The sequence below is a fragment of the Anastrepha ludens genome, chromosome X (assembly GCF_028408465.1).
Source record: "Anastrepha ludens isolate Willacy chromosome X, idAnaLude1.1, whole genome shotgun sequence".
Lineage (NCBI taxonomy): Eukaryota > Metazoa > Arthropoda > Insecta > Diptera > Tephritidae > Anastrepha > Anastrepha ludens.
Genome location: NC_071503.1, coordinates 86,070,014 through 86,082,119, shown reverse-complemented (window position 1 = coordinate 86,082,119; position 12,106 = coordinate 86,070,014). Strand labels below are relative to the sequence as shown.

The window sequence follows — 12,106 nt, the reverse complement described above, 5'->3', positions numbered from 1 at the left end:
GTAATATTGAGTTGTCTAGGGAGAATAGAAAGTTCACAGGTATTGGGGAAGGAAAAATAATAACAATAGTTAGTTTTACTAGAGATATTGATATACTGAGGGACAACCTAGAAGTTATGCTGGGGTCGAAAATATAAAAAAGTAGAGCCCAGAATCCGGGCCGAATGCCATGCCAGTATAGCCGAACACAGGCTCAGTGTTTAGTCTAAATATACAATATTATCTAAAATAGTTATGTATAAACTTCTATAGATCTTCAGCAAAAGAGTTACAGTATCGCGTAATTGCACTACAATAGTGTCCTTTTGTCAGAACTATTATAAAGTCTCAGTACATTGTGTACACTGGGCGAATTGAATCAGGTTTGTGGGTTCTCATTGCCTCAATTATGCTAATGCACACCAGTCGTAGCAATTTACTTAATTTGAATTTGAATTGAATTTGAAGAGGTCGAGCCAAGGAGCACCAGAAGATTTGGTGGCTCCTAAAACACTCAGGCTAAAAAGCCCATAGTATTTAAAGCTCTGGAAAGGGGGTAGATAGTCAAGGAGGGAGGGAGAAAAGTATTAGAGAAAGAGATAGGAAAGAATAGAGACAGAGATAGAGATAGTTAGTCCTGTGAGAATTTTCCAGATTCTTTGGCGAATCTGTAAATATCCTCCAGTTTTAGAGAACGAATATTACTCATTCCCATGACATCGGAACCCAATACCCGCAGTCGCGCTCTAGCAAAGGCAGGACACTCACAGAGAAAGTGCTCAGTGCTATCCGCCTCCTCCAAGCAGGACAGGCATACCGGGTCCTCGATGATTCCAATGGTGGTCATATGCTGACCCCATGGGTTGTGTCCTGTAATGATGCCGACCATCAACCGAATGTCTTTCCTTCTAAGTTTTAGTAGAAAGTTTGACAGTTTTCTGTTCGGACTTGTCACAAAATACTTTGCAGTTCTGCAACGTTCTAGACCGGACCATCGCTCTTTATGTAGATTGCCTACATAATCGTTGATCCAATTCTTGATTCCTGCGGGACTGATTCCGATTATTGGCTCTGGCCCCTGTGGGGGCACCGCTGATCCACGGTTGGCCAATTCGTCGACAATTTCGCTTCCTTGAACACCGGAGTGTCCCGGAACCCATATAAGTACAAGCCTGTTCTGTCTTGCGACAGAATTAAGCTTCTTCTCACATTCTTGAGCAATCTTCGAGGTTTGCTTCGCGTTCTCCAGGGCCTTCAATGCAGCCTGACTGTCACTGAAGACTCCAATCTGTTTCCCGCTCCATCTCCTCTCGATTATCCATTCGGCTACTTTTAGGATGGCAAAAACTTCTGTTTGAAAAACAGTTGCCATTCCCCCCATAGCATAGTGATACTTATTACTATCGTTTAAGTACCATCCGGCTCCAGACCCTATTTCAGTCTTGGACCCATCGGTAAAGAAAATACCCGTCAAACCTCCCTGCATGCATTCTGGATTGCTCCATTGCTCACGCAATGGAAATCTGACATCAAATTTCCTTCCGAACGAAACTGTGGGTATCAGGTCATCTTTAGGTGCCAAAAACAGTGGATACTGCTCCGACAGCAACTTAAAGATTTCTCTGTGTCCCGAAGTTCCATCTTCGTGCCAGAAACCATATTTATGGAGTCTACACATTGCTTTTATTGCTTCCTGTTGTATCTTAAGATCCAGGGGGAGCAAATTAAGCGTAGCATTTAGGGCATCACCAGAGGTTGTACTCATGGCACCCGTGATGCATAAACATACACTTCTTTGCAGCCTGTATAGTTCCCGGATTGTGGACTTAACCATGCTCCGTCGCCACCAGACCACAGAAGCGTAAGTGATGATTGGTCTGATAAGTGCCTTGCATATCCATAGGACCACAGCAGGTTTCAGACCCCAAGTTTTCCCAAAGGCTCTACGGCATTGCTGAAAAATCTTCAATGCACGATTCACCTTCAGTGAAACGTGTGTCTCCCAAGTCAGCTTCTTATCCAAGATTACTCCTAGATATTTAACTTCGTTGGAAAGACCAAGTGTCACACCTTTCAGTGTTGGAAGACTGAGTCCATCCAATTTCCGTCTTTCGTAAACAAGACTATGGTTGTTTTGTTCGGATTAACGGAAAGACCTTGTCTCATGCACCAATCATCGATTTTGTCAAGGATCCTCTGCACTTTCGTGCAAAGCCTCCTTAAGGATTTATCCGATGTTAGCGCACAGACGTCGTCCGCATATGCTTGGAGGTGAAGAATGAGTTCCTGCATCTCCACTAATAGAGAGTCTACGACGAAGCACCATAGCAGCGGAGAAAGAACACCCCTTTGGGGACATCCTTGCTTGGCCCTGACTGTGATTTGTTCGTCACCGCTCCCACCAATGGTTAACAGCCTCTCAGAGAGCATGGAATATATCCATTTTATAATGGCTTGATTAACTCCGTGTCGTTCGGCAGAAGAACATATCGAGCCGAAAGTGGCATTATCAAAAGCCCCCTCAATGTCCACGAACACGCCCATTGTGTATTCGTCAGCTTCCAGCCCGGCTTCAATCTTACTAACAAGATCGTGTAAGGCTGATTCACATGATTTTCCACTCTGGTAAGCGTGATGATTTCTACTAAGTGGACTTCTCGGCAATACCCCCACTCGAATATGTTTCTCCACCACTCGTTGCAGACTTTTCAACATGAACGATGTCAAACTGATTGGTCTAAAACTTTTTGCTAGGGAATAGTCATCTTTTCCTGGTTTTGGAATAAATACTACTCTTACGCGTCGCCATTGGGATGGTATATAACCAAATGCAAGACAGGCTGTGAAGATCCTTTTCAGGGCCTCAATCAGCCTGTCTCCTCCTTTTTTAAGCATTACTGGATATATTCCGTCAGGTCCAGGGGACTTAAAGTTCTCAAAGGAAGATAAGGAAAACCTTATCGATTCCCTTGTCACTATCCGACTAGCAATAAACCAGCTGTACCTAGAGGTTCCACCGTTGCCACCGTCATTGTTCATGCCACTCTCAGCTTCAGAGAGAGTTCTACTACCCGGAAAATGGGTTTCGAGTAGAGCATTAAACGTTTCCGATTTGGAAATGGTGTATGAACCATCAGGTTTTCGAATGGAATCCAGCCTTACTGAGCGGTCTAAGTGAAGGACCTTACAAAGTCTCGCTGTTTTCCTCATTTCTTCGACGTTACTGCAGAAATTTCTATAGGATTCAAGTTTGGCTTGCCGTACTTTTTTCTTATATTCTCTCTGTGTAAGTCGATGATTGGCCCAGTCCTCTTCTGTTTTGGTCTTCAAGGCCTTATTAAGAAGTTTCCTGGACCGTACACGTAGCTTCGACATTTCAGGGTTCCACCAAGGAACCGCTTTTCCCTGTCTGCTTTGCCTGAGTGGACACAGTTCCTCAAAGCAATTGATTAAAGTACCTTCTAATTTCTTAGTAGCATCTTCAATCATTTCTGCTGATTTGAGTTTTTTCAGGTTTGGTAATCGCTCTGTTACAAGCTCACCATACCTGTCCCAGTCCACATTTCTAGGATTCCTACCGGAAGGTATTGATGTTGTGTCAATTCCCAGTCGAAATTCGATAAGACGATGATCAGAAAGAGAGTCCTCTTCCAAAACTCGCCATCGGTTGATTTGATTTCCAACTGACCTATTGGTAAGTGTTAAATCAATCACCTCTTGTCTCCTTCTGGTCACAAAAGTTGGTTTGTTACCACTGTTTTGGATGACCAAATCGGATGGCAGGATAAAATCCAGTAACTTGAGACCTCTGGGGTTGCATTTGCTGGTTCCCCACACAATGTTCTGTGAATTTGCGTCACAGCCCACTATTAGCCATAGATTATTGGATTCTGCGTACTTGACCACTTCTCTTAGCTCCCTCGAAGGAGGTGGCTGTAAAGAGTCGTAGGGTAGGTAGGCCGAAACTATGATAGCTTCGACACTGTTCCCACTTTTCAAGTACTTTATTTTTGCAGCAACGATATCTCCAGAGCATAGCTCTTTTAACATCGTGTGTTCGATCAACCTCGGCATGATAATACATGCTCGCGGTCTCACATTCCCTTCACAATGAAGTATTTGTCCCCACGACATAGCACTTAGACCACAGATATGCTTGTGACATACCCATGGTTCTTGTATAAGTATTATGTGTGGGTTTGTTTGCAGTTTTGCATGCCTACGGCACAAGAGAGCCGTAGACGCTTTGCTATGCTGCAGATTTATCTGTGTAATTATTACTTCAGTCATGAGACTGAGTATATTTACGCTTTGTCCTCCACCTTGTCCAGGACGCGGAACTGGATCCGCCCCAGATGTAGGTGAGGACGGCACCCGTACTTCGACTTAAGCACCTTGAGGGACCCAAGATCGATACCCAGTACCAGGTGGGAACCCGCCTCCGAAGTGGTAGCGGATTTCTGCCTGGTGCACGAGTATACTCTCCAGAGAGTCGTGTCAAGATCCTTATTCTGAACACGGATGCGTTTGAGGAGTTCTGCTGAATTACAGGAAGGACCCGGAATCCAGACACTCGCTCGTACCAGCCTTTCTTTGCTATTCTCAACAAGAATAAACTTGCTGTTTTCGCAGGCTGGAATCTTTGCTATAGCTTTTTCTAGCCATTCTCGGGAAAAAGCATTGGAACAGTGCACCTTTACGATGCCGTCCACCACGCTTTTCCCCTCGAACGTCGGCGCGTCTTTCGACTCACCGATAGCTTTCCAAAGATAGCTGTCGAGATAGTCTTGTTGCCCTTTGGACAGTAGACCATCTTGTTTGTCGGTATGTATCTCCACCGTCATTGCCTTTGCTGCCATTCTCGCGAATGATTCGCCAGACGTTGACGGAAGAGTGTCATTCGACATTTGAGGTCCCTTAGCCTCTGCCTTGTCAGGCAAAGGTTTGTCTGCCTTGGATTGGGTCGAGGGTGCAGGCATTTCCGAATTCCGTCTCTCGACTTTCCTCTTCTTTGCCTTTCTCCTCTTCCCGGTCGTTGGCACAGACCCCGTTTCGTTTCCGGAAGAGCGCAGCGCTACAGAGGAATCCTCTGTTCTGCCACGCTTTCCCGTTTCCGTTACAGGTGTCGAAGTTGACGGAGCTTGAGTCCTTGCCTTAGCTATTGCTTCGGCTTGCCTCGCCTTCTGTCTCCTTCGTTTGATCTGCCTTGCGGTTAGACCAACACCTGCGTTCGAATCTCCAATAACTTCGGTCTTTTTACCGGTACTTACCTGATTCGCACCAGGTTTAACCGTTGTCAAAGACTTACTCGGTACCAGAGATCCGTCTGAGTCTACTGAGAGATTGTCCGCCATCTCCACATCCTCCACAACTTGTTCAGTTGCTTCAGATCGTTTCGACGGCGGTGTATCACTCACACTCACTCGGCTCTCCATTGGCATAGCCAATGTGCCATGTTTCACCACTAGTAGTGCGCTTCCTCCGGAACCCTGGGTGTCAGTTCCGGTCATAGGGGAATGTGGGGTTCGGGCCTGCACATCCGATGCCCGAGCCGTCGATTGCTCGACGGGAGGATTTCCCAGAAGTGGGTTACCTCGTGCAGAGAGATCCTTGTTGAGCCTCCACATTGTAGGAAAATGCATTTTATACCTCCTGCCAGGTTGTCGGTACGGTACTCTCCACATAGTACTTGGGTGGCCACCAATTCCGCCGTTCCGCGGTTGAGTGGATACCCAATTCCTATATGGAGCTGCCCTCTTAGTTCGTGGTAAGTTAATCTCCATAGAATGGGGTTAACTCGCCACCTAAGCCTCATCCCCGCGGCAAGGAGACCGACATGATTAATTTACTTCTCGCAGTTCTTTGTCTATTTTTGGATCACCATGCTAAGGAAGCATACATATGTGACTATTTGTTTTAAAGGATATGACTACTAAGCCATTCTGGGAGATACACCCCATGTTGTGACAGTGATTGAATTGCAAGCTTCGCTAAATTTTTGGTATATTTATTGATCCTATTCTTTTAACGAATAATGCGAATGAATATGCATATATATATAGCACCTCCTCCTATTCTTGGTGTGCGTATTGATGTTTAGGCCGACTCCTAAGGGCAGATATTTTTTATGAAAAGCTTTTCATGGCAGAGATATACTCGGAGGTTTGCGTTGCCTGCCAAGGGGCGACCTCTATTAGAAACAACTTTTTCATTTAGGTGTTTCATGCGCGGAGATTCGAATCTACGCACTTTAGAATGGTAGTCACACACCCACCATTCGGCTGCGGCGGCCGCATACGTACATACAAATATACATTAAAGCAAACACCGAGAATGACAAAAAGAATAAAAAATAACTTAAATGTGTGATACGCAAATCTTAGCTGTATAGCTACGCAACAATAGCCATGGCAACAGATCGCAACTCGTCTGATGTTCGTGGCCAGCTAATAGGTATTTAATTATGTATTTTGAATTTTGAATTAAGTATTAATACTTGCACAAGCTCGATAAGTTTTCAAGTTGCGTGAGATAGCGTTTCACTTCGAAGAACAATAAACACATAGTGGACACAAAATCGCGAAGGGATTGCTCTAGACTCACCTGAATTATAAAGGAAATGGTGCACCTGTAAAGATGAGAAGCAAATAAATTGTTATAGTTTACTTAGAGTTAATTAAAATTGGTGCTATGGTCAAAAGAAAATTTATAGTCATTTTCTCGACTTAATTATTAAGAAAATCAAACAGTTATATGAATTCTCACACAAAATCATAAATAATTAATTTTTATTATTTTATAACGCAATCTGACGTTTCCTTGCTCAGCTTGTAAAACAATAGACAAGTTATATGTTTTATATGAAAGAACTTATTGTGAAACTATGAGCACAAGCACAATATTCAAAATATAATCCCATTGGAGTATTATGTCAAAGAAGTTTGTGGACTTATATATGCATAAGCCCCACGATGGAAATATTGTGGTACCGCTACATTGCCCTCACTGAATTTGATAGAATCGCTGTGTGTTTGATTTTTTATTCCAAAGATTTTTAATAGTTAAAACTTTACCAAATTTCAACGGTGGCGATAATTGACAATTTATTGGAGCGAAGTAGTGCGAACTGGTACTGTATCCTAAGCAGCTAATTCTGCAATAAACTGATTTACTGTAGGGTAGGAACTACATACCCACATACATATACATATGTTCATCAGAGAATATATATACCACTTTGGATTTTAATGAAATCAAATAGGTTTTAATTAATTTTTATATGAAGGATGAAAATCACACAAACCGCTTTACAATAGATTTCTAAATGTGTTATAAATATATAAGTCAAAAATAATACATACATGACTCCACCTGGTATGTAAAATAACGCTAAATAGCTTGCATATACACCCAACTCTGTTTTTACACGGTTTACACGTTCTCTAGATATGCGTGCAAAAAAAATTCATGTAAAAAAATACATGCGACTTATGGTAAATTTAGGGATATGGTTCACAACTTTAAAATGTGAATCATGTAAAACGGAACAAAACTCTAGATATTTCCCAAAAAAAAGTGTAAAAGAAATATTAATGAAATCCATGTTACTTAAGTATTTATAAAACAAAAATAATTCATTTTTATTACAAAAAAATTAAAATTAGTGTACACCGAATATTCAATCCATAATCCAAATCATATAAAAATCCAATTTTAAATTAAGAAAAAACATAAAGTTTTGGAACTGTTCATCCCTTTTTGATAAGAAACGTTCACGTTTATTACGGACTGGACCAAACATCCTATTATCAGTAGATACCATACGTTAGATATGGGGTGGACATATCTGCCGAGTTTTCTTTAAATTATTAACGGTTCTGTTGGTTTTTATCGTTGCAAGCATTGGAGCATGTAATGATCGAATAAAGATTTCTTCACTGAAAATTATTTTTTTATTCAGCAAAAAAATGAATCAAAAACAAATTTTGCGCCACCGTGTACAAGACTTGCTATTTAGCTAGACGCGCCCTAAAGATTACATTGAAATTTTAATGTACAGTTGAACTTGGTTAGGAACATTTATTGCTCTTACACGAAAAATGTTTGCTTAATAAGACATCTTTTTAGGAATTATGTTTTGTTTAGAAAAAAAATTTTTTTTTTTTGAGACTCACGCAAGAGAAAATATTTTTTAGTGAAACATGTTATTTTACAATCGTGTAAAAAAAAACAGTGTAAAAATAGAGTTTGAAACTCATACATTTGTATATGAACTAGTGCCGGTTGTTTGAAATTTTATAAGTTGCGTGCAGTGTTGCCGCGCCGGCGCACTATGGAAAATTGATGGCATTTGCAGATCAAAAATATGTAAAATTTTTTGTTTTATAAGTTATAAACTTGGAGTTTTGCATGGAAATGGTGCCAAAGATATAAGCCAAATGTAGGATTGAAATACATAAAAAGTATACTTTTTGATTGAGTGGAAAAGGAAATTTTACTATCGGTATTAAACAACTGTTTTGTATAAAGTATTATACAAATATATTTTTTTAGAGAGTTTTTTTTTCCAAAAACAGGTCACAACTTATTGGGTATGGAAATAAGTTTTCGTCCTTTCTTAGCCAAATTTACGAATTATTTAAACAATTAAATAATACATGATATTATGTGAAGTATGTGCCATTGGAAGCTACAACTTTACTCCAATTTTCAGGCAGCATACGGATTCCTCTGACGAAAAATTCGAGTTCTTTTGACTTGATCCATTCATTGAGCCAGTTTGCAATGCTCTCGTAAGAAGTGAACCGCTCTCCAATAAGGTTTGACTACATTGATCGCAACAGATGGTAATCCGAAGTTACAATGTCTGGATAATACTACGGGTGGGGTAAGATTTCTCAATTCAGTCCCTCTAAAACGCGGCCGCCGTAGCCGAATGGGTTGGTGCGCGACTTCTTCTTCTTCTTAATTGGCGCGATAACCGCTTACGCGATTTTGGCCGAGTATAACAAAGCGCGCCAGTCGTTTCTTTCTCGTGCTAACCGGCGCCAGTTGGGCACACCAAGTGAAGCCAAGTCCTTCTCCACCTGATCTTTCCAACGCAGAGGAGGCCTTCTCTTCCTCTGCTACCACCAGCTGGTACCGCATCGAATACTTTCAAAGCCGGAACGTTTGTATCCATTCGGACGACATGACCCAGCCAACGTAGCCGCTGGATCTTTATTCGCTGCGCTATGTCTATGTCGTCGTAAAGCTTATAGAGCTCATTGTTCCATCGTCTGCGATATTCGCCGTTGCCAACGTGCAAAGGTCAAAAAATCTTACGCAGAATCTTTCTCTCGAACACTCCAAGCGTCGCTTCATCGGATGTTGTCATCGTCCAAGCTTCTGCGCCATACGTTAGGACGGGCATGATGAGAGTCTTGTAGAGTGTTAGTTTTGTTCGTCGAGAGAGGACTTTACTGCTCAGTTGCCTACTTAGTCCAAAGTAGCACTTGTTGGCAAGAGAGATTCTACGTTGGATTTCCAGGCTGACATTGTTATCGGTGTTAATGCTGGTTCCTAAATACACGAAGTCTTTTACAATCTCGAAATTATAACTGTCAACAGTGACGTGGGTGCCGATACGCGAGTGCGCCGACTGTTTGTTTGAAGACAGGAGGTACTTCGTTTTGTCCTCGTTCACCACCAAACCCATTCGCTTTGCCTCTTTATCCAGTTTGGAGAAGGCAGAACTAACAGCGCGGTTGTTAAGGCCTATGATGTCAATATCATCGGCATACGCCATCAATTGTACGCTCTTATAAAATATTGTGCCTGAGCGAATAACTTCTGCGGCTCGTAGGATCCTTTCCAACATCAGGTTAAAGAAGTCACACCACAACGAATCCCCTTGTCTGAAACCTCGTTTGGTATGAAACGGCTCGGAGAGGTCCTTCCCAATTCTGACGGCGCTGCTGGTGTTGACCAACGTCATCTTGCATAGCCGTACTAGTTTTGCGGGGATACCAAATTCTGACATCGCGGCATACAGGTAACTCCTTTCCGTACTGTCGAATGCAGCTTTGAAGTCGACGAAAAGATGGTGTGTGTCGATTCTCCTTTCATGGGTCTTTTCCAAGATTTGGCGTATTGTGAATATTTGGTCGATGGTAGACTTTCCAGGTCTGAGGCCACACTGATAAGGTCCAATCAGTTGGTTGACGGTGGGCTTCAGCCTTTCACACAATACGCTCGCTAGAACCTTATAGGCGATATTTAGAAGACTAATCCCGCGGTAATTGGCACAAATTGCAGGATCGCCCTTCTTATGGATTGGGCAGAGCACACTTAAATTCCAATCGGCAGGCATGCTTTCATCCGACCATATTTTGCATAGGAGCTGATGCATGCACCTTACTAGCTCCTCGCCGCCATGTTTGAATAGCTCAGCCGGCAGTACGTCGGCGCCCGCGGCTTTGTTGTTCTTTAGCCGTGATATTGCTATTCTCACCTCGTCATGGTCGGGTAACGGAACGATAATTCCGTCGTCAACGATTGGGGTATCGGGATCTTCACATTCTCTCTGACATGCGCAGTTGTCACTGTTTAACAGGTTCGAGAAGTGTTCCCTCCATAATTTAAGATTGCTCTGTACGTCAGTCACCAGATCGCCGTCTTTGTTCTTACAGGAAAACGCGCCGGTCTTAAAACCTTCTGTAAGCCGCCGAACTTTCTGGTAGAACTTTCGGGCGTTGTTCCTATTGGCCAGCATCTCAAGCTCCTCGCACTCACGTATTTCGGCCTCTCGTTTCTTCTGTCGGATAATACGTCTCTCTTCCTTTTTCAGCTCTCTGTAGCGATCCCACATGGCTCGCGTTGCGCCCGATCGCAGCGTGGCTCTATAGGCGGCATCTTTTCTTTCGGCGGCAGCATGACACTCCTCGTCGTACCAATTGTTTTTTCGGGCTCGCCGGAATCCGATTTCTTCTTCGGCGGCGGTACGTAGGGAACGAGAAATGTTGCTCCATTGCTCGCGCATGCCGGTGTGTTGGGTAGTGCTCTCCGAGAGCAGGAGTGAGAGTCGAGTGGCGAATCTTCTGGCTGTCTGTTGTGATTGCAGCTTTTCGATGTCGAACATTTTTTGCGTAGGTAGATGTACGTTTTTTGCTGCACAGAGGCGTGTGCGCAGTTTGGCTGCAACAAGGTAATGATCCGAGTCGATGTTAGGTCCTCGGATCGTACGTACATCTAATACACTAGAAGCGTGTCTTCCATCTATCACAACATGATCGATCTGGTTTCGCGTTTTTCGATCAGGAGAGATCCAGGTAGCTTGGTGTATCTTTTTATGCTGGAATCTGGTGCTGCAGACTACCATGTTTCGGGCCCCGGCGAAGTCGATCAGCCTCTGTCCGTTACCGGATGTCTCGTTGTGCAGGCTGAATTTCCCGACTGGGGGACCAACCTTGGCGTTGAAGTCGCCAAACACGACTTTTATGCCGTGGCGGGGGCAGCGCTCATAGGAACGTTCTAAGCGCTCATAGAAGGAATCTTTGGTCGCATCGTCCTTCTCTTCCGTCAAGGCGTGGGCGCAAATTAACGAGATGTTAAAAAATCGCGTTTTGATGCGGATTATTGCGAGACGCTCGTCCGCCGGAGTGAACGACAGTACTTGGCGACGAAGTCTCTCTCCCACAACAAATCCGACACCGAATTTGCGCTCCTTTACATGGCAGCTGTAGTAGACGTCGCAAGGTTCTATGGTTTTCTTTCCTTGCGCCGTCCATCGCATCTCTTGGATGGCAGTGATGTCAGCCTTTACTCTCACGAGGACATCAACCAGCCGGGCAGAGGCACCTTTCCCATTAAGGGAACGGACATTCCAGGTGGATGCCTTCAATTCATAGTTCTTATTTCGTTTGCAAGAGTCGTCATCAGTAAAGGTAGTTCTCATCCGAGGCTTTGTTGATGTTTTCATTAGGGGGGCTTTTTAAGTGGCGGGTCCCAAACCCAGCGCACAACCAGCTATCCTGGAAAGCTTCTCCTTCTCACGTTAGCTCACTCCCGAACGGGTGTTCGGAAGCTACCCAGAGAATACGTGGGCTAATCTCGGACGTTGTGAGCTGCTTGAACCATATGCAGAAGA

At 43.5% G+C, this 12,106-nt stretch overlaps 1 protein-coding gene across 1 annotated transcript in view; it reads left to right on the top strand.

The window, feature by feature from the left end:
* The first annotated feature begins 6,272 nt into the window (after positions 1–6,272).
* Positions 6,273–12,106, top strand: part of LOC128870305 (uncharacterized) — a 78,512-nt gene continuing 72,678 nt past the window's right edge. Inside the window, exon 1 of the mRNA XM_054112912.1 lies at positions 6,273–6,609. Coding sequence (XP_053968887.1) covers positions 6,599–6,609 — 11 coding nt within the window. The 5' untranslated portion in view covers positions 6,273–6,598. The remainder of the gene's footprint in view (positions 6,610–12,106) is intronic.